General features: G+C 48.0%; 1 protein-coding gene across 2 annotated transcripts in view; it reads right to left on the bottom strand.

Annotated features, from left to right (window-relative positions):
• The window catches only part of DNAH2 (dynein axonemal heavy chain 2), a 117894-nt gene that overhangs the window by 17452 nt on the left and 77426 nt on the right, over window positions 1-23016 (bottom strand). For both annotated transcript variants that reach the window (XM_055367403.2, XM_063700590.1), the window contains exons 51-65: window positions 22801-22905; window positions 20452-20640; window positions 19843-19928; window positions 19574-19704; window positions 19275-19424; window positions 18780-18947; window positions 18386-18546; window positions 17876-18015; window positions 15399-15531; window positions 15099-15238; window positions 12647-12857; window positions 12040-12156; window positions 11707-11848; window positions 9766-9935; window positions 9499-9615 (exon numbers count right to left, since the gene is read on the bottom strand). In XM_055367403.2, coding sequence (XP_055223378.2) covers window positions 9499-9615; window positions 9766-9935; window positions 11707-11848; window positions 12040-12156; window positions 12647-12857; window positions 15099-15238; window positions 15399-15531; window positions 17876-18015; window positions 18386-18546; window positions 18780-18947; window positions 19275-19424; window positions 19574-19704; window positions 19843-19928; window positions 20452-20640; window positions 22801-22905 — 2160 coding nt within the window. The remainder of the gene's footprint in view (window positions 1-9498; window positions 9616-9765; window positions 9936-11706; window positions 11849-12039; window positions 12157-12646; window positions 12858-15098; window positions 15239-15398; window positions 15532-17875; window positions 18016-18385; window positions 18547-18779; window positions 18948-19274; window positions 19425-19573; window positions 19705-19842; window positions 19929-20451; window positions 20641-22800; window positions 22906-23016) is intronic.

Genomic DNA, 23016 nt, shown 5'->3' with positions numbered 1-23016 from the left:
GAGACCTCTTGAAGCATAATAAGCCACACAAGATGGATTGGCAAGTGAAGGCCAGACAGCACATAAATGACTGCCACTCCATGCCAGAGGCCATACCTAAGGTGGAACCTTGAAAGAGGAAGAAAAAGAAAGAAATGAACCCAAGAGCTGTTAGAGGGAGAGTCCATTCGAGACAAAGAGCTGGCTGGGCATGGTGGCTCATGCCTGTAATCCCAATACTTTGGCAAGCCAAGGCAGAAGGATCACTTGAGGCCAGGAGCTTGAGACCAGCCTGGCGACATGGTGAGACCCCGCCTCTATTCAAAAAGTAGAAAATAAGAATAAAAATAAAAAGACAAAGGACCAAGAGCAAGGTCCCACACTAGAGATGGAGGCCTGGGCAGAGCTGTGTATACTACAGAAACCCCTCTCAAGTCATTGCCACCTGTGGACTCTGTGGAGGTTGGAATGAATATATATATATTCACTGAAATCTGAAGGAGAGAACTGATAGAGCCTTGTCCCAAGATCCTGTGTATGTGTGTGTGATCCTGTATATGTGTGTGTGATCCTGTATATATGTGTGATCCTGTATATGTGTGTGTGATCCTGTATATGTGTGTGTGATCCTGTATATATGTGTGATCCTGTATATGTGTGTGTGATCCCGTATATGTGTGTGATCCTGTATATGTGTGTGTGATCCTGTATATATGTGTGATCCTGTATATGTGTGTGTGATCCTGTATATGTGTGTGTGATCCTGTATATATGTGTGATCCTGTATATGTGTGTGTGATCCTGTATATGTGTGTGTGATCCTGTATATGTGTGTGTGATCCTGCATATGTGTGTGTGATCCTGTATGTGTGTGTGATCCCGTATATGTGTGTGTGATCCCGTATGTGTGTGTGATCCTGTATATGTGTGTGTGATCCTGCATATGTGTGTGTGATCCTGTGTATGTGTGTGTGATCCTGTATATGTGTGTGTGATCCTGTATATATGTGTGATCCTGTATATGTGTGTGTGATCCTGTATATATGTGTGATCCTGTATATGTGTGTGTGATCCTGTGTATGTGTGTGTGATCCTGTATATGTGTGTGTGATCCTGTATATGTGTGTGTGATCCTGCATATGTGTGTGTGATCCTGTATGTGTGTGTGATCCCGTATATGTGTGTGTGATCCCGTATGTGTGTGTGATCCTGTATATGTGTGTGTGATCCTGCATATGTGTGTGTGATCCTGTGTATGTGTGTGTGATCCTGTATATGTGTGTGTGATCCTGTATATGTGTGTGTGATCCTGCATATGTGTGTGTGATCCTGTATGTGTGTGTGATCCCGTATATGTGTGTGATCCCGTATGTGTGTGTGATCCTGTATATGTGTGTGTGATCCCGTATACGTGTGTGTGATCCCGTATACGTGTGTGTGATCCCGTATATGTGTGTGATCCCAATATACGTGTGTGTGATCCCGTATATGTGTGTGATCCCGTATGTGTGTGTGATCCTGTATATGTGTGTGTGATCCTGTATATATGTGTGATCCTGTATATGTGTGTGTGATCCTGTATATGTGTGTGTGATCCTGTATGTATATCTGACCACCCAACAGCAGTTGTGCCTGGATACAGACTGTATCACCATCCTTTTCATCATGAGGAATATGGGGTGGGGGATTACACATAGCATTTACACGATACATATTCCCTTTCCCGCTGCCACCTCACTGGGAAAGGCAGCCGGCATCGTGGAAATAGTTCCACTACTAGAAAGTAGAAGTAGCTCTGCCTTAACTGAGTAATTCTGGTAAGTTTCACCCTTTCGGAGCCTCGCCGAGGTGGCTGCAGGTAAGGGTGATGTGGGCTATGGCACGGTGCAAGGCACACAGCAAGCAAGCACTACCTGGCCCAAGCACTTGGAAATGGGAGAGATCACTCTCCAAAAGATATTCTTTAAAACAACATGGAGGGCCAGGTGCGGTGGCTCACACCTGTAATCCCAGCACTTTGGGAAGCCAAGGCAGGCAGATCACCAGGTCAGGAGTTCCAGACCAGCCTGGCCAATCTTTTTTTTTTTTTTGTCTCAAAAAAAAAGAAAGACATACATGCACGAGGTTAAAACCCAAATGATATAAAAGAGGTTACAGGAAAAGTAGCATCTAGACCACCTTTCCCACAGCCAGACTTCTTCCTCTGAGGCAAACTACTTTGTTTGTTTGTTTGTTTTGAGACGGAGTCTCGCTCTTGTCTCCCAGGCTGGAGTGCAATGGCACGATCTCACCTCACCGCAACCTCTGCCTCCTGGGTTCAAGCGATTCTCCTGCCTCAGCCTCCCGAGTAGCTGGAATTACAGGCATGCACCACCACACCCGGCCAATTTTTGTGTTTTTAGTAGAGGCTGATCTCAAACTCCTGACCTCAGGTGATCCTCCAGCCTCAGCCTCCCAAAGCGCTGGGATTACAGGCGTGAGCCACCATGCCCAACCATGGCAAACTACTTTTTAACCACTTTTCTTTTTATTTATGCTGGTTGTTACTTCTGTATCTCTGAAAAATTATGCCTATGCCTCTATTTTTAAAGTATGCTAATCTCGTTGGAGCTTTAAATTTTTAAAAATTATTATGAAAACTTAAACCTAGAAACACCCATCAGCTAGATTTCACAGTTAACATTTTGCTATATATATTTCATCTACTTGTTTTTTGCCAAAGTATCTTTAAGTAAATTAAAAACTCATGAAATCCTCAAGCCTAAATACTTTATAACATATCTTTAAAAGTAATAATAATAATATTTTTCTGCATAACCACAACACTATTATTACACCTAATAAAATCTTTGTCATATCTTAGAAAATAATTTTTACTGTTTTTTTTTTTGAGAATAGTGAATATATTTACATAAATCAAAATCCAAAAGGAACGAAAGTGCACCCAGTTAAGGGGAAGTCTTCCTGCCATTCCTGAGCCTGGTCCCAGGCCCTGCCCTAGTTTCCCGTGTAGCTTTCTAGAATAGTCCATGCACAGAATCATTTATATATAAAGAAAATATAAGCACAGTGAAGTCAGAGACTTGTTCACCACTGAATCCTTAGACCTAAAATAATGCCCAGCACTCACATATTTTTTTGAATAAATAATTTTTTTTTTTTTTTTTGAGACAGAGTCTCACACTGTCGCCCAGGCTGGAGTGCAGTGGCGCCATCTTGGCTCCTCACTGCAACCTCCACCTCCTGGGTTCAAGCGATTCTCCTGCCTCAGCCTTCCGAGTAGCTGGGATTACAGGTGTGCACCACCATGCCTGGCTAATTTTTGTATTTTTAGTAGAGACAGTGTTTCAACATGTTGGCCAGGCTGGTCTCGAACTCCTGACCTCCAGTCATCCACCCGCGTCAACCTCCCAAAGTGCTGGAATTACAGGCATGAGCCACTGGGCCTGGCCAGAATAAATGAATTTTTAATCAGTGGTTATAAGCTATAATACTGTTTGTACTTCACTATATTTTTTACTTGTTTCCAAATCAGTTCTTGTGAGCTGCCTCATTCTTTTTAGTAGCTGCAAAATACTCTTATGTGAGATTGAACTATGATTTATGTAACAAGTCTCCTACGGATACACATTTGTGTTTTTCCAACATTCTGCTATTAACCATGCTGTAATAAATATCCTTGTACAAGGCCAGGCATGGTGGCTCACGCCTGTAATCCCAGCACTTCGGGAGGCAGAGGCGGGAGGATTGCTTGAGGCCAGGAGTTTGAGACCCCTAGCAGCACAGCAAGACCCTGTCTCTACGCCCCCCTACCAAAAAAAAAAAAAAAAAAAACCTACAAAAGAAAAAAAAAGAAATTCGTATACAGGCATAAGCACATCTTCACACTGCTGTTTCTTGTTCCTTTAAATTTTGTTTACTTTGTGAATTTTTTAATAGCTATCAAAAATTCAAAAGGCCCAAGGGCATGAGGATATGAAAGATCTTCCTCCTAACCCTGTTCCCCACTCAGCCAGGTTCCTTCTTTAGAGGCAGCCAGTGTTACCTGTTCCTTGACTCTCCTTCCAGAGGTATTCTATACATATACAAGTAGTCTATACTGCTGTTGTCTGGTGTATCCATTTTAGGCTTTTTTTTTTTTTGACACAGAGTCTCACTCTTGTCACTCAGGCTGGAGTGCAATCACGAGGTCTCAGCTTCTCAGCTCACTGCAAACCCCGCCTCCCGGGTTCAAGCGATTCTCCTGCCTCAGCCTCCCTAGTAGCTAGGATTGCAGGTGCCTACCACCATGCCCAGCTTTTTTTTTTTTTTTTTTTTTTTTTTTTGGTATTTTTAGTAGAGACAGGGTTTCACCATGTTGGCCAGGCTGGTCTCAAACTCCTGACCTCGGGTGATCCGCCCACCTTGGCCTCCCAAAGTGCTGGGATTCCAGGCGTGAGCCACTGCACCTGGCTTTATTTTTATCTTTATTTTTTGAGGCAGGATTTTGCTCTGTTGCCCAGGCTGGAGGACAGTGGCATAATCATAGCTCACTGCACCCTCAACCTTCTGGGCTCAAGTGATCCTCCCACCTCAGCCTTCCAAGTAGCTGGAACTACAGGTGTGCACCACTGTGTCTGGCTGATTTTTTTATATTTTGTGGAGACAAAGTCTCTCTATGTTGCCCAGGCTGATCTCGAACTTCTAGGCTCAAGCAATCCCCCGGCCCCTGCCTCCCAAAGAGCTAGGATCACAGGCATGAGCCACCAAGCCCGGCCTGAATGGTGCACTTTAAAATGGTTATAATGATATATTTTATATGTATTTTACCACGATCAACCCCCTAAGAAAAGAATGTCTACATATGTGTGGATTTATAACCCTCGATCCGGTAAATGCTTATTGGTTAGATTGTATCTCTTATATTAATCTATTGCTAAAGATTTCTCCTAGTTAAATTTAAGTGCACAAGTCATGGTTCCAGATAACTGACATTTTGGTAAAGCTAAAACCAAGATTTTCTCTGTGTATCCTCATTACCTCAAATGCTATTGGGTTTCTTCTACGGTCTTTGGCAATGGTAATAACCAGTTTTTTGGCAATGTAATTTTATCTGCAAGTTGTGTATGCCTTATTAAGACCCTTGAGTTCTATTTTAATCTCAAATAATGCTCATGAGAGACTTCATTCTGAACTTAATACAGCCTCTGAGGTCCTGAGGAACAACATCCTTTTCCAGGGAGAGACAGCTCAGGTTAAGAAAACTGATCTACCCAGAGAACCCCCACCCTGCTATGGTCCAAATGTCATGTCTCACTCAAATTCATTTTCAAACTTAATCTCCAGTGGAGTGGTGTTGGGAGGTGGGGCACCTGGGAGGTGATTAGGTCACGGGGGTAGGGCCCTCAGGAATGGGATTAGTGCCCTAGTAAAAGAAGCCCAAGAGAGCTTGTTTGTCCCTTCTGTTATGTGAAGACACACATAAGCATCATCCACGAGGAACTGACCCTACCAGACATTGAATGTACTTGCACCTTGATTTTAGACTTTCCAGCCTTCGGAACTGTAAGATATCAATTTCTATTATTTATAAATTACCCAGTATTTTGTTACAGGAGCCCAAATGAACTGAGATAACCCCTCAGCTGAGACGGAGCAGAACAGGAAGTTGGGGAGGATGACTTGGGGACTTTAACTTCAGAAGGTTGAAGTCTAGATTTTTAACTCACAAAGGCAAGATTAGTTGATGTTGAATTTCCATTTCTTTGGACTTTAGTTTGCAAAGGGATTTATTTAATCTTTGAAATGTAATTTCTCCCTAGGGGTTATATTCAAATTTGTGGAATTTCTGTATATTGTTATTATTGGAGCGTTTTAATGCTGTCATTTAATTGAACTAAATGGCCTCTGATATGTTATGTTGAACAATGTGACTAGACATAATTTGGAATACAAAATAGGAAAAAAATCTGAATGTTCAACCTTAGGGATACAGTAGCCCTAAAGTAGATTAAGACATAATTTGGAATGCAAAATGGGAAAAAATGGGAATGTTCAGACTTGGGAATACAGTCGCCTTAAAGTATATTAAGATTCTGTTCTGACCCATTTCAGAGCCTTCTGGGGCCCTATCTACGCCACTGGTTTGTAACCCTTGTTGTATATCAGAACTAGCTGACAAGTGAGTAATGGCTAAAGCTATTTACTCAAAATTTGTTCTGATCTGCAATGTAGTTGGGCTCTGAGCCTCTTTTCCATGGTACTGACCTGAGCCTCAGTACCATGCATAAGCTTTCCCATCTCTGGTAGGTTCTGACAGGAAAGCTTTTAAAATGCTGATTCTTAGGCTGTGCCAGGGATTCTTACTTAATTGGCCTAGCAGGGCCCAGGTATCAGCACAGTGCCTAGTTGTGAAGTTGTATTAAAAGGTACATTTGGGGGCAGGCGCGGTGGCTCACACCTGTAATCCCAGCACTTTGGGAGGCCGAGACGGGCAGATCACTTGAGGTAAGAAGTTCAAGAACAGCCTGGCCAACGTGGTGAAACCCCATCTCTACTAAAAATACAAAAATTAGCCGGGCGTGGTGGCAGACGCCTGTAATCCCAGCTACTCGGGAGGCTGAGGCAGGAGAATCACTTGAATCTGGGAGGCAGAAGTTACAGCGAGCTGGGATCGCACCACCGTGCTCCAGCCTGGGTGATAGAGCGAGACTCTCTCTCAAAAACAAAACGAAACAAAACAAAACAAAAAGGGTATATTTGGGCCAGGTGGGGTGGCTCACCCTTGTAATCCTAGCAACTTGGGAGGCCAAGGCAGGAGGACCACTTGAGCCCACGAGTTCAAGACCAGACTGGGCAACATGGTGAAACCCCGTCTCTACAAAAAATATAAAAAATTAGCCAGGAATAGTGGAGTGTGCCTGTAGGCCCAGCTACTCAGGAGGCTTGGGTGGGAGGATCACCAGAGCCCAGGAAGTCAAGGCTGCAGTGAGTCGTGATTGCGCCACTGCATTCCAGTCTGGGCGACAGAGTGAGATCCTGTCTCAAAAAAAAAAAAAGAAAAAAAGAAAGAAAGAAAAGAAAGAAGAAAAGGAAGGAAGGAAGGGAGGGAGGGAGGGAAGGAAGGAAAGGAAGGTACATTTGGGGGTACGGTGGCTCACACCTGTAATCCCAACAACTTGTAAGACTGAGATGGGAATTCAAGACCAAGACCAGCCTGGGCAACATAGCAAGACCCCATCTCTAAAAATAAACACATAAATGCTGCTGCTGCTTTTTTTTTTTTAAGGTGCATTTGGCTCATAAACGTCACAGGCTTTGTCCGTAAAAAAGGAGAAATGTTTGTTCCCTGTCTGCTTTCTCTTATCACTTAGGGGTTCTCAAGTGTGGGTGTGGACCCTCCACCAAAATACCTAACACTGGGTGTGCTATAAATGCTTGTTTGATGAATGATGTTGTTGGCAGTGCACCCCAGAGGTCCCATTTTTCACATATGAGGAACCACTCCTAATTATTTAGCCCAGGATATGATTCATCTAGGCGAAAACCCTTTCCAAACAGATTGCCACACCTGTGATTCTTCGCTGTTGGGAAAAGACAGAGTAAAAGAGCAAAGTTTTGTGAGAGGTTGGGAGGTGGCGGTGGTAGCAGGGACGGAGCCGTGGAAGAACAGGTGCAGAGGTGCAGAGAGAAGCCCCGTTCACCCAACCTGGGTGAGTTCCCTGCACAGAAGAGGCCTCATGGGAAGCTTAGCTTTTGACAGTAAAGATGCCTACAGCAGTAAAAAACGGGGATGAGCTGTGGGCAGAGAGGCATGAAGTCAGGAAACCCAGGATCTAGCCCAGCTCTGACGGTGACGAGCCAGTGAGCCCTTGATCTCCCTAGCCTCAGGCTCCTCATCTGATCTGTGGAGGTCGAACCTGGATGTTTTCCAAAGTTGGTTTTAGGTAAAACAGTTTGAAATTGTATGGCCAGCTTCAATTATATAAATATTTTAAATTTCTATATGAAAATAGCACCAACAAAGTTACAGGGCAAGCAAAGATCCAAAGATTGGAAACAGTGTCTCCCTCAAATGGGGAACAGTTAAATAAATGATGGTGTCCCTGTAGCTACCCACTGGAATATCATGCAGTGGTAAAAAGAAAGCAGAGGCTCTTTACATACTGATAAGGAACAATCTTCAACTCACAGGTAAATAAGATAGTAAGGTGCAGGCTGGGGGCAGTGGCTCATGCCTGTAATCCCAGCACTTTGAGAGGCTGAGGCTGGCAGATCACCTGAGGTCAGGAGTTTGAGACCAGCCTGGCCAACATGGCAAAACCCCGTCTCTATTAAAAATACAAAAATCAGCCGGGCGTGGTGGCGGGCACCTGTAGTCCCAGCTACTCAGGAGGCTGAGGCAGGAGAATCTCTTGAACCCAGGAGGCGGAGGTTGCAGTGAGCTGAGATTGTGCCACTGCACTCCAGCCTGGGTGACAGTAATATCGGCTGCTTTCAGAGAGGAAAGCTGGTGACTAGAGAACAGAAGGTGGGCGAGGGGAGACTTCTTATTGGATACTCCTTTGTACCTTTCACACTTCAAACCATGTAACTGTATTACCTTGGGGACAGAGTAGTATTACCTATTAAATCAATCATTTAAAAAATCAAATGATAAACTGGAAGAATTTTGAATTTTTTTGATAATGGCACTTGCCCATCATTCTGCCTGGTTCAGGAGTCACTTATGCATGCATCTTTTTTTTTTTTTTTTTTCTGAGACAGTCTCACTCTGTCGCCAGGCTGCATTGCAGTGGTGTGAACTTGGCTCACTGCAACCTCCACCTCCTGGGTTCAAGCGATTCTCATGCCTCAGCCTCCTGAGTAGCTGGGATTACAGGCGCCTGCCACCATGCCTGGCTAATTTTTGTATTTTTAGTAGAGATAGGGTTTCACCATGTTGGCCAGGCTAGTCTTGAACTCGTGACCTCAGGTGATCCACCTACCTCGGCCTCCCAAAGTGCTGGGATTACAGGCATGAGCCGTGGCGCCCAGCCTCATGCATGCATCTTGCAGGAGATCGCCTGGGTTGCCCAGACTCCTCACGGTAACTAACCCACTTGGCCTCTGGGAGAGCCCGTCCCCACACAACATATGCACAGACACCCTTATGTTGTTCTTGGTCCACAGAAGCGACACAGACACTCTTGACCCATCCCTCTGGCAAAGACCAATTTGCCACACAGATTTCATCAGTTAATATCTCAGGCGCCATCTCCGAAGGGTGTGACAGAGATTGCCAGCTCCCAAGTCAATCTTTGGAAGGGCTCCTGGGTCGCAGTGCCTCTGAGCCTTTATAACCCTCTGCAATTGACTTAGCTTTCTGAGCCAGAGGCAGCCCAGTCTAAATAGGGCACAGAGTGGGAAGGAGACAGGACTGGAATAGCACAGGACATGGGGAAGGGGGCTAGAATTAGATGGGGGAAAACAAATGCTTAATGAAGCAATCCAGAACTCAGGGAGAGGGACCTCCGTGGAAAGGACAGGCGATCAGCTCACCTCCCGCAGCTTCTCCTGGGCCTCAGCGAGCGCGGCTTGCTTCTCCCGAAGCTGAGCCAAGGCAGCGTTCATTCGGATTCGCTTGGGCTCCACCACCCGATACAGCCGCCCGTACAGCTGTGGGGAGACAGTCAGGCTGTGGGAGTCGCCCATCAACCCACCAACCCCCTCACCTCCAGGCATCCCCTCCTTCCACCTGGGTCTGTGCATCCGCCCTCCCCCAGGCCTGCCCTCCCTACCGCCCCGCCCCAGCCCTGACGCCTTTACCTCCATGGCCCGCACCCACATGCAGAGGGACTTGGCAGCCAGGGAGACGCGGCCGATGATATCAGGCTGGAAGTCAGGCTGGGCGCAGTAGGCCCCAATCTTCTTCAGAACCTTATCTGAGATATTGTCTTTATCAAAGTTGATCAGTGACTTGATGAAGTTCTGTTCCCCTGTGGGATGAAAATTAGGGGCCTTAGCCAGAGGCTTAATGCCATCCTCCTTGTCCAGCAGTTTCACCTCCACTACTCACGCATAGCCACATTTTTCCTGGGCTCAGTTCCTAAGGCCAAATTATCTGACCTGGCCCCTAGTTCCTCCCTCTGACTTGACTCTGTCTCTGGGCACCTCTCAGTCCCCAAGGTCCTCGACAATCTTCCCAGCTCCTCTCTCATCACTTACCTTGAACACTCAGCCAAGCCACCCTACACTTCACTTTTTTTCTCTCTGCTTTGCACTTTCTTCTAGGGCAGGGATCACCAAACCGAGACTGGCAGGCTGTATTCTACTACGGGAACCCAGAGCAGAGTAAACCACAAGAATGGAACACAGAGTCCCGGTTCCCATTTTCTGATTCTTGTTCCCCTCTGGGGGCCTGACGGCATTCCTGCCCTTGGATGCAGCAATACATTCTTCTATCTTTTTTTTTTTTTGAGATGGAGTGTCACTCTGTTGCCCAGGCTGGAGTGCAGAGGTGCAATCTCGGCTCACTGCAAGCTCCGCCTCCCAGATTCACACCATTCTCCTGCCTCAGCCTCCCGAGTAGCTGGGACTACAGGTGCCTGCCACCACACCCGGCTAATTTTTTTGTATTTTTTAGTAGAGACAGGGTTTCACCGTGTTAGCCAGGATGGTCTCGATCTCCTGACCTTGTGATCTACCTGCCTCAGCCTCCCAAAGTCCTGGGATTACAGGCGTGAGCCACCGCGCCTGGCCCATTCTTCTATCTTTAGGACAATTTTGTTTAATATACAGATGCTCCCGATAAGCCCATCATACATTGAAAATATGGTAAATCAAAAATGCATTTAATGCATCTAACCTACTGAATGTCATAATTCATCCCAGCCTAACTTAGACGTGCTCAGAGCACTTACATTAAGCCTACAGTTGGGCAAAATCATCTAACACAAAGTCTATTTTATAACAAAGTGTTGAATATCTCATGTAATGTATTGAACACTGTACTGAAAGTGAAAAACAGAATGATTGTATTGGTACCATTGTAAAGACGAAAAATCTTAAGTCAAACCATTGTAAGCTGAATGTCAGTATTAAGATGAGCTGTTTTCTGTTACTTACAACCAAATAATCTTTTTTAAAATTTCATATTTAATAATTATAAAAGCAATCAGAAATGTAGTTTTTTCTTTTTCTCTTTTTAGTGAAAAGAAATAGGTAACTTTGTAAAAAGTCAGAAAATACCAGTAACAACTAAATAATCTTTTTTTTTTCCTTTGGAGACAGGGTCTGGCTCTGTCACCCAGGCTGGAGTGCAATGGCGCAATCTTGGCTCACTGCAGCCTCAGCCTTCCAGGTTTAAACGATCCTCCTGCCTCAGCCTCCCAAGTAGCTGGGACTACAGGCATGCACCATCATGCCCAGCTAATTTTTGCATTTTTTTTTGTAGAGATGGGTTTTCGTCATGTTGCCCAGGCTGGTCTCAAACTCCTGGGCTCAAGTGATCTGCCCACCTTGCCCTCCCAAAGCTTGGGTTTACAGGCATGAACCATCACACTCGACCCACAACCAAAGAACCTTAATTGATATTCATGCGGTCTCCTTTCTACTAGGCTCTGTGCTCTCCTTTCTACTAGGCCCTGTGCTCTTGAGGGTAAGAACAGTGCCTCATCCATCCCTATCTTTCTGAGTGTCTGCTGCACAGCCGACGATCAATAAACACTGGGTGAGCGGAAGTCATTGATTTCATTGTCTCTAGCTTACCTAGCTGCCTCTTGGCCTCTGCCCATGTGGGCTCGTTGCCTCGAAGAATCATAACTGCCTGCATCACTATCTCCACTTGGGCTGGGGGCCGTCCATAAGACTTGATCTCTCCTATATCCTTCTTGTTCAGAGACTCCAGGGCCTGGGGGAAAAAGGGATAAAGTGAGGGAGCAACTCAGCGGGTAAGACAGGACCTTATGGAGACGGAACCTAGCTGAGGTGCCACCTCTTCTTCCCACTTCCCCAGAGTCTTTGAGGACAAAGAAGACTGGCCCATTCCCTTCCCCGGGGCCTCGCGTTCCTGGCTCCCATCCTTGCACCCGCCCCTGGTACCCGCATGGCCTCTTCCAGGGCAGGCAGTGCCTCTTCTAGATCTTTCTGGGCATTGTCAGCCAGTGCCTGACACTTGATTTCCTCAACTGCAATCTTTTCACTGTTGGCTGTTACGGCCTAGGGATGAAAAAAGGACAAGGGTTTTTTGTCTTTGCCTTGGGCAAAGGTGGGAGTGACGGTGTTGGTGGAAAAGATGAAAGAGAAAGCTAAATAATTTTTTTTTTTTTTGAGATGGAGTCTAGCTCTTTCGCCCAGGCTGGAGTGCAGTGGTGCAATCTCAGTTCACTGCAACCTCCGCCCCCAGGGTTTAAGTGATTCTTCTGCCTCAGCCTCCCGAGTAGCTGGGATTACAGGCACCCGCCACCACACCCAGCTAATCTTTGTATTTTTAGTAGAGATGGGGTTTCACCATGTTGGCCAAGTTGGTCTCAAACTCCTGACCTCAGGTGATCCTCCTGCCTCAGCCTCCCAAAGTGCTGGGATTACAGGCGTGAGCCACTGCACCCAGTCACTAAAGAAAATTTAAGAAGGGGGGAACATGGGTTCTCTGACGCAGTAGCCGGCACTGGTGGGAGTGGGGCACAGGGGGTGGGTGTGGGCCCTGGACCTTCTGCTGCTCATCTGCCTCCCGCTTCTGCTGCACAATGATGACCAGGTACTCCTCACACTGCTTCTGGAACTCGGCCACCTTCTTCTTGGCATCCTCCAGCTCCAACGACATCACTTGCACCTTTTCCCTAGTTTCGTCGATCTTGAACAAGCCTGTCCGCAGTTTATTGGCTTGGTCCAGCAGCTCCTGCCGTTTTTCTCCCAGCAACCTGGGGGAAAGAATAGGACAGGGTGTGGAGAGGCGGGGCTTCCGGAAAGCGCGGTGTCCTGTAAGGTCCACCTTCCCCGTGTGTCTCGAGTCCGCCTCCCTTTCTGTTGCCACCAACACTACCCCCACCATCCTGGTCAGGATTCTATCACTTCCTGCCTGGGTCATTGCCAACAGCTTCCCAAGGGCTCTTCTTGATTTCAGGCTCTCATTCCTCTGGTTTGTTCTACACACCACTACCAGAATCTGCTTGTTAAACAGTCTCCATCACACCACCTCCCCTACGTGAGAATCTTCCTCTGTTTCCCACTGTGGAACAGGCAGGTGGGCTGGCCCAGGGCAGGCAGCCGTCCCTCAACTCCAGCCTGGTTTTTTTTCCCTATGGGAATGAATGTGGGCCCAGTATTGCAACAATTTATTGCTCTCTCTCTCTTTCTTTTTTTGTAGAGATGGCGTCTTGTTATTTTGCCCAGGCTGGTCTCAAACTCCTGGCCTCAAGTGATCCTCCCACCTCAGCCTCCCAACGTGCTGGGATTACAGGCATGAGCCACTGCACCTGCCCCACAATTTCTGATTTTTTTTTTTTTTGAGACGGAGTCTCGATCTGTCACCCAGGCTGGAGTGCAATGATGCGATCTCAGCTCACTGCAACCTCCACCTCCCGGGTTCAAATGATTCTCCCGCCTCAGCCTCCCCAGTAGCTGGGATTACAGGCACCCGCCATCATGCCTGGCTAATTTTTGTATTTTTGTAGAGACAAGGTTTCACCATGTTGGCCAGGCTGTTCTTGAACTCCTGACCTCAAGTGATCCACCCACCTTGGCCTCCCAAAGTGCTGGGATTACAGGCGTGAGTCACCGTGCCCAGCCTTATTTGTATCTTTTAAAATATCCTTTGCAATAAATCAGCAATAGTAGGTGAAGTGTTTCCTGAGTTCTGTGAGCTACTCTAGCAAATTAACTGAACCTGACAAGGGGGTGGTGGGAACCCTTGATTTATAACCGGCCAGGCAGAAACACAGGTAAAACACTGGGCTTTCGGTTAGCATCAGAAGCGGGGGGTGTATTGTGGGACTGAGCCCTCCACCTGTGCGATCTGACTCTAACTCCAGGTAGATCGTTTCAGAATTGAGATATATTATAGGACACCCAGCCAGTGTCCCCTGGAGAACTGCTTGGGTGGGGAAAATCCCCACCACATCTGGTGTCAGAAGTGAAGTACAGCCAGCCTTCCATATCCACATCCGTGGATTCAACCAACAGAGGATCAAAAATATTTGAAAAAAGTCTGGGCACAGTGGTTCATGCCTGTAATCCCAGCACTTTGGAAGGCCGAGGCCGGAGGATCACCTGAGGTCAGGAGTTCAAGAACAGCCTGGCCAACATGGTGAAACCCTGTCTCTACTAAAAATACAAAAAAAAAAAAAAAATAGCTGGGCATGGTGGCGCGTGCCTGTAATCCCAGCTACTAGGTAGGCTGAGGCAGGAGAGTCACTTGAACCCGGGAGGCAGAGGTTGCAGTGAGCCAAGACTGCGCCACTGCACTCCAGCCTGGGCAACAGAGCGAGACTCCATCTAAAAAAAAAAAAAATCGCAAAAAAAGTTGCATCTGCACTGAACATGTACAGACTTTTTCTTCTTGTCATTATTCCCTAAACCATACAGTATAACAACTATTTACATAGCATTTACATTGTATTAGGTATTATAACTCATCTAGAGAGGATTCAAAGTATATGGGAGGAACGTGCATAAGTTACATGCAGATACTCCATTCTATATCAGGGACTGGAGCATCTGTGGATTTTGGTATCCGTGGGAGGTCCTGGAACCAATCCCCCACGGATGCTGAGGGACTGTACTGTGTTGAGTGAGAGAGTAGGGAAAACATTTTGCTTTTTCTATCTCATACAGGTAGAAAGTCTAGAAGACATTAAAGGCAGACAGGAAAGGACTGTGTATATTATGGCAATGTTCCAGTTATATTATGGTCAGAAAAAGACAGAGAAACTTCATGCCAGAAAATAAGGGCCAAGAGGGTGTGGAGAGCGGCTGAGGGGGACATAGCCAGAAGGCTCTGGAGACAGCCCCTCCCACGGGAAGCCCCAACTCCCTCTTCCCAACTTCCTGGGCAGAACTGTGGCCTTTGCGTCTCTGCCCTTGCACATCAGCATCATTTCACCCATCGCCCTCAGAAGACACCAGTCTCCCTGGCCCTGCACATCCCCTGCCCCCCTTCATACTTCTTATATCCAGACACGAGTTCCAGGTATTTGGTGGGTGTGACATAGTTGTGTCTCCGCAGTTCCAACAGCATCTTCTGGGAATACTGAGCTACTGACCAGTGCATAGTGACAAAGATCTGGGCCACCTTCCTGTGGATCTGAGGCCAGTGACACAGGATGAAAAGGCAGATGGAAACAGAAGTGGGAGAGAGGCTGGGAGTGCGATGAGAGGCGGGGAGGAGAGAGGCCGGGGGTGCGATGAGAGGCGGGGGAGAGGGAGGCCAGGGATGCAATGAGAGGTGGGGAGGAGGGGCTCACATTCTCCTGAGTCCCCAGGTCTACTCCTATGAGGTACTTCTCAGCCACCTCGAGCAGGGCCTCTTGGGGCCACTCTGAGAACCAGTTGATGGTTGTGCAGTTCACCAAGGCTGGGTACTGGCGGATCCAGTTCCTGGGAAGGGGTTTGGAGAGGCTGTAAATTCCGTGCACAGACACAGCCTCCAGGTACTGGCTTCCCAAAACGCATCCACTCACTTTCTAAGAACCTAAAATGCACCATCCCCTTGCTCCTGTATCTCCTTGTCCAAATTCTGTTCCTGCAGAGCTAGTTCAGCAGAGCATTTAGAAACAGCTTCTGGCATCAGAAAAACCTGGTTCTACACTTTCGAGGTGTGGATCTCCAGCAAGTATCTAAGCTCTTTGAATGCCAGTTTCCTCGTCTCTAAAATGGGAATAATAATACATGCTGACTAGGGTGGTTGGGGGATTCAGTGAGGTGTCACACGTGAAAAGCTCAGCATAGCGCCTGGCTATGGTAAGTACACCGTGTATCACAAACATTAAAAACAAAGTGGTAGGCCGGGCACTGGAGCTTGTGCCTATAATCCCAGCACTTTGGGAGGCCAAGGTGGGTGGCTTCCTTGAGCCCACATGTTCGAAACCATCCTAGGCAACATGGCGAAACCCCATCTCTACAAAAAGTACGAAAATTAGCTGGCCGTGGTGGCATGCGCTTGTAGTCCCAGCTACCGGAGAGGCTGAGGCAGGAGGATCACTTGAGCCTGGGAGATGGAGGTTGCAGTGAGCCAACATGGCACCACTGCACTCCAGCCTGGGCAACAGAGCAAGACTCGGTCTCAAAAAATATATATATTTTTTTTGAGACGGAGTCTTTCACTCTCGCCCAGGCTGGAGTGCAGTGGCGCCATCTCGGATCACTGCAAGCTCCGCCTCCCAGGTTCACGCCATTCTCCTGCCTCAGCCTCCCGAGTAGCTGGGACTACAGGTGCCCGCCACCACGCCCATCTAATTTTTTTGTATTTTTAGTAGAGACGGGGTTTCACCATGTTAGCCAGGATGGTCTTGATCTCCTGACCTTGTGATCCACCTGCCTCGGCCTCCCAAAGTGCTGGGATAACAGGCGTGAGCCACCGCACCCAGACAAAAAAAAATTTTTAAGGTAATCCAAATTGCTTCCCTGCACAAGTTCTCCACCCTCTTCCTAGTTTCTGATTCCCTTAAAAATCTAGTCATATCAAGAAAATGTGGTATAGACATACAAGATAATATTATTCAGCCTTAAAAAAAGAAGGAAATCCTGACACATGCTACAACATGGATGAACCTTGAGGACAATACGCTAAGTGAAATAAGCAAGTCACAGATAGACAAATGGTAGCTGGGCGCGGTGGCTCACGCCTGTAATCCCAGCACTTTGGGATGCCAAGGCGGGTGGATCACTTGAGGTCAGGAGTTTGAAATCAGCCAGACCAACATGGTGAAACCCTGTCTCTACTAAAAGTACAAAAATTAGCTGGACATGGTGGCGAGCACCTGTAATCCTAGCTACTGGGAGGCTAAGGCACGAAGATTACTTGAACCTGGGAGGTAGAGGCTGCAGTGAGTTGAGATCACAGCACTGCACTCCAGCCTGGGCAACAGAGCAAGACTCCGTCTCAAACAAAAAAAGAAACAAAGACAAGTGCGGCATGGTTCCACCTATGTGAGGCATCTGATGTCAGACTCAAGAGACAGCAGCTGGGGAGGGAATGGGGAGCAATGGTTTCATGGGTATGGCGTACGGCCTCGGGAGCATGAGAAAGCTCTGGAGCTGTTACACAACAGTGTGAGTGTACTTCACACAACTGAGCACTGCACTCAGAAACGATTAAGATGATACATTTTGGGGTGTGTGTGTGTGTGTGTGTGTGTGTGTATTTTGAGACAGAGTCTCGCTCTGTCACCCAAGCTGGAGTGTAGTGGTGTGATCTCGGCTCACTGCAACCTCTGCCTCGCGGGTTCAAGCGATTCTCCTGCTTCATCCTCCTGAGTAGCTGGGACTACAGGCGCCCCCACCACCATGCCTGGCTAATTTTTTGTATTTTTAGTAGAGACGGGGTTTCACCATGTTAGCCGGCATGGTCTTGATCTCCTGATCTCGTGATCCACCCGCCTCGGCCTCCCAAAGTGTTGGGATTACAGGTGTGAACCACTATGCCCGGCCTGTGTGTGTGTGTTTTTAACCACAATTAGATTTACAATGACAAAACAAAACCAAAAAGCCACCCACCAAAACAAACAAACAAAAATCTAGTTATGCCAAAAAAGGATGGACGACTCCCATGTCCACCAAAGGAACTTCCTGAAATCAGGTACAGCCTAAGGAAAGGAGATGGGCGAGGCGGGCAGAGGAGCCTGCTGTTATTCCTGACACTAATTTCCAGAAGGCACAGGAGGCCACAGCAGGGTGAGGGAGCACACAGAAGGGGATGAGAGAAGGATGTCACAGAAGTCACCTGAAGGGATCCCCCACGGGGCTGAGGCAGAGCACGATGTGCAGGTTGTTCCGCACGCGTTCGATGAGGTAGGCGAAGAGGCTGTCCGATGACTCAGGCACCTGCTCCACCCGGGCCTGGTCTATGATATGCGACTGGATCTGGACAGAAGCCACCCAGGGTCAGAGGGCTGGCGTGTCCATAGCAGAATCAGCAGGGGCAGCAGGTCAGGTGGGGCTGATGAAGTGTTTCCCAGGCTGGACTTGAACTCCTGGCCTCAAACCATCCTCCCACTTCAGCACCCCCCACCCCCGAGTAGCTGGAACTACAAGCTCAAGCCACTGTGCCTGGCTCTGAAGCATGGGTTTTAAAGCAGCTCTGCCCAGGGTCCCTGGAGGGGACCTTCCACCTTACAGGGCTGAGGTGGGCAGTGGGGGTGTGCCAGTGGCACATTCTGGGAGCTGTGGTCCTTCTGGGGTCAGCTAGGCAGGCCAAAGAACCGCCTGGTCAAGGGTGTGGAAGGAATCCTACCTCTTCAAATTCATCAGGCTTGTAGAGATTGGGCACCTCGCCTGAGCTGAGGATGTTGTTGATGTCCTCTAGGAAGGACTCATCAGCTATTTGGGTGTCCACAAAAAGGAAGGACGTGGTCTTGAGCTCCACCCCAGCCTGGCGATACAGATGCTTGATATCTGGCCGGGTGAGGGAAGGAGGACAAACTCACTGCAGATTCCCCATCCTGGGCTTGATTCCTTTTCTGAGATTTAGGAACCCTCCCCGCCCCGCAGCATACACGCGACACCATCCTACACCCAACACAGGCCAGACACGTCTGCCCATCTGGCTGCCATCTCTCCTCTCTTGTCACTGCAGGAATGTATGCATCTGATCTTTTATTCCTAGCATTTCAGAAACCCAGCCGTACCATCTCGGAACTCCTGCTTCCGATAATGTTTGGTGACCTCGATCTGGAAGGTGGTGTAGTCGCAGATGGATGAAGCCAGGCGGGCCAGACTCTGGCGTCCGCTGCCCCCGATACCCACCAGGAGCATGTTGCCCCGAGGCTGTCCAATGACCCGCACGATCCGTGTGACTGGGGGTGGGGTGGGTGTGAGGGTAATGAGTTGGCTGAGCAAACTCAGGGGACCTCCAGGCCCTAGGCTAGGGATTGGGGCCCCTGAAACTGAAGCAGAGGAACCAAGAGGTATGAGAAGAAGTTGGTGCCTAAGGCCCAGGAGGCAATTCAACTTTTAACCTCCACCTTCTCTGTTAAACACACACTGCCACAGGGCATCTGGGGCCAGGGAGAAAGGCAGCTTCTGGAACTTGATTTGGGAGACCTGGGAAGGGACCCCTATTTCCTTAGACATACCCCATCACTGAGATGATGGGGAAGGGGATAGGCGTGGCAGGTGCTCACTGTGTTCAATAGCCTCTCGGAAGAGCACTAGCTGCATGGGCACGACAGAGGGTGACAGGTTATACTCATTTAGAGCTGTCTCCATGACTGTCTTCAGCACTGTCAGATCCGTGAGGTCTTCATACACCTTGGGCTCCTTCAGGAAATCCCCTGAGCCATGGGAAGAGGGGATCAGAGTCACAAATGCCTGGTTTGCCTCCCCCCACAGGGCTCCACACTTCAGACCCCATGCCCTGACTCCTTCTAGCCCCGATGTTCTAAGAGTGTCAAGCCCAAGGTCATCACAGCTCCTGGCTCACCAAAGATAGGAGGACGCTTGCTGGGACAGAGATGATGAAATGTGAGGTCAAAGAAGGAGCCGAGCTTGTCGCTTATGATGCCCATGAAGGCTTCTGTGTCTGCCGCATCAACCAGCCGGTCAGAGAAGACTCTGTGGGCAGGGAACTGGGGTGAGATCTGGGAATAAAGAGGAGAATGGCCTGGGGAAGGCAGTGTCAGGCTGGGAGCGAAGTGGGGGTGGGAGCAAGGCTGAGGAAGCCTTCGTTTGGCCAGGGCACATGCATGTCACCTGAAACATTCATGGATCCAGAGCCGTGTGATGCTGGACTTGGTATCATGGAAGTCCTTGTTGGCTCTAAGCATGCCCTGGAACACCTGGGAAGAGGACTGACTGTTGGGACCAGGGAGCAAAAAGATTCCCTCCAGAAGTTGTTTTTTTTTTTTTTTTTTTGGGACAGAGTCTCACTCTGTCTTCAAGGCTGGACTGCAGTGGTGCAATCTCAGCTCACTGCAACCTCTGCCTCCCAGGTTCAAGCAATTCTCCTGCCTCAGCCTCCCATGTAGCTGGGACTACAGGCGCGTGCCACCATGCCCAGCTAATTTTTTTTTTTTTTTGTATTTTTAATAGAGACAGGATTTCGCCATGTTGGCCAGGCTGGTCTTGAACTCCTAACCTCAGGTGATCTGCCTGCATTGGCCTCCCAAAGTGCTGGAATTACAGGTGTGAGCCACCACACGTGGCCCAGAAGTTTTAAAGGTAAGGCCAGGCAGTGTGGCACTTCAGCATGGGGGTGACTTTTGGTGCACATGCTAGTGAGTGTTAAGGCTTAGTTTGAGAAGAGAAAGCCTCCACGGAGGCTGGGCCAAGCAGAAGGGGCAAGGTCAGGCTGAGAGTCACCTTGGAGATGTCTCGAAGGTTGAAGAGGTAATGGATCTTGGTGGGCGTGGGCAGGAAGCGCTGTACCACGGTGTTGTACATGTCCAGGGTGGCCTCTGTCACCACGTTCCCAATGGGCTTCACCTCTTCCTCAAAGTTCTGAAGCTTCTGATTGATCATGGTGCCAAATATGCGGATGATCTGGGACTCCTAGAAACAGACCCTGGCTCACTCTCCAGGGCTCCTGGCCTTCTAGCCAGAAGGGAAGCCAATAAAGAGCTTGGCTCATGGGCACAATTTAAGGGGGTGTCAAAAAAAATCCTAGGGCCGGGCACGGTGGCTCATGCCTGTAATCCCAGTACTTTGGGAGGCCGAGGCGGGCAGATCACTTGAGGTCGGGAGTTCGAGACCAGCCTGATCAACATGGAGAAACTCCGTCTTTACTAAAAAATATAAAATTAGCCGGGCGTGGTGGCACATGCCTCTAGTCCCAGCTACTTGGGAGGCTGAGGCAGGAGAATCACTTGACCCCAGGAGGCGGAGGTTGCGGTGAGCCAAGATCGTGCCACTGCACTCCAGCTTGGGCAATGAGTGAAACTCTGTCTCAAAAAAAAAAAAAAAAAAAAATCCTAAACTCAGAAATAAGACAACTGACAAATACTATTATATAACACTATATATATACACTATATATATACACTATATATATACACTATATATATAGTGTTATATAATATATACTACATATTTATACATATTTATATTTATTTATTTATTTATTTATACTGCAACTTCCGCCTCCCGGGTTCAAGCAATTCTCTGCCTGATCCTCCCAAGTAGCTGGGATTACAGGTGTCCACCACCACGCCCAGCTAATTTTTTGTATTTTTAGTAGAGACAGGGTTTCTCCATGGTGGTCAGGCTGATCTCGAACTCCCGATCTCAGGTGATCCACCTGCTTTGGCCTCCCAAAGTGCTGGGATTACAGGTGTGAGCCACTGCGCCCAGCCTTAACACTATATATATATAATAAATATATATATAAATATTATATATATTTATATATATATATATTCAAGCTGGTGTCCAATGGTGCAATCATGGTTCACTGCAGCCTCGACCTCCTGGGCTCAAGCAATCCTCCCACCTCAGCCTCTCAAGTAGCTGGGAACACAGGTGTGCACCACCACACCCGGCTAATTTTTGTATTTTTTTTGTAGAGACAGGGTTTCCCCGTGTTGCTCAGGCTGATATCAAACTCCTGGGCTCGAGTGATCCACCTGCCTCAGCCTACTAAGGTACTGGGATTACAGCTGGGAGCCACCGTGCCTGGCCAACACAGTATTTAAAAACAAAAATGAATGCAAAATATTCATGATGAACAAACACAAACATTTTAAATAAAGACCAGATGGGTATTACTGATTTCTCCTTTCCCATTAGGCTCCAATATGGCTTAGCACTGTACTCTACTGATTTTGTAGTTATTCAAAATGGTGGTATTTTGCTCATCATAAATTATTGGCATTAATTTTAATTTTAAAAAATATTGCATTACTACAGACTCGCCAGTACTAGTGGCCAAGCCTCAATACCTTCCCTGTTCCCCTGGGATCCCTTGGCCCCACATACTTCTCCAGTTCTCCTTCCCACTCCATAGGATCAATAAAATGTCACAGACAGGAAAAAAAAATGTGAGGCCAAGTGTGGTGGGAGGCTGAGGTTGGTGGATCTCTGGAGTCCAGGAGTTTGAGACCAGACTGGGCAACATGACGAAACTCTGTCTCTACTGAAAATACAAGAATTAGCTGGGTGTGGTGGCGGGCGCCTGTAGTCCCAGCTACTCTGGAGGCTGAGGCAGGAGAATCACTTGAACCTGGGAAGTGGAGGTTGCAGTGAGCTGAGATCATGCCACTGCATTCCAGCCTGGGCAACAGAGTGAGACCCTGTCTCAAAAAAAAAAAAAAAAAAAAAAAGGAAGTGTTAACATATTATTTCTCCTGATTACAGAGTCTTTTGGGTGCCCCCTTAAATTCTGCACTGAGACGAGTGACTTGCTGGCCTGGCTCTAATCCTGACGCTGCCGTGGGCTTTGTAGGATCTACCTTCCTTAGTCTACTTGGGCTTCACTGTGTTCTCTGCCCATTGGGACTACAAGGCTTCCTTGTCCACAGCCAGGAAGGTACGCTTCCAACCCGTAGCTCTCCTAGCTCAGGAGCCAGCACATGCCCTTATGGATCATCCCAGCGTCCTGCGTGGAGCTCCGCTTGGGGTGCCTCCGCCCCCTGGGATCTGGCCCCTGCTTCTCTGAGTCAGACACGTTTCACCTCCTACCCTCCCCTCGTCCTGCAGCCCCCATGAGGTCCTCACTGTGGGGAAAGTCATGTTGATAATGTTGAAGCGACTCTGTAGCCTTGGGGAGATGACAGTCCGTCCACCCCCAGGGGGGCCCATGGCGGCCATCAGGAACATTTCCTAGAGAGCAGCGACAAGGAGGGCAGACAGGCAGGAGGGGAGAGGGCAAGAGAGGTGCCGACACAGGCCAGGTGAAAAGGAGTGGGAGGAAAACAGTGCGAGGAGGGACAA

This window comes from Gorilla gorilla, chromosome 19, assembly GCF_029281585.2.
Source record: "Gorilla gorilla gorilla isolate KB3781 chromosome 19, NHGRI_mGorGor1-v2.1_pri, whole genome shotgun sequence".
Classification (NCBI taxonomy): domain Eukaryota; kingdom Metazoa; phylum Chordata; class Mammalia; order Primates; family Hominidae; genus Gorilla; species Gorilla gorilla.
The sequence above is the reverse complement of the archived record's forward strand: the minus strand, read 5'-3'. Positions and strand labels throughout refer to the sequence as shown.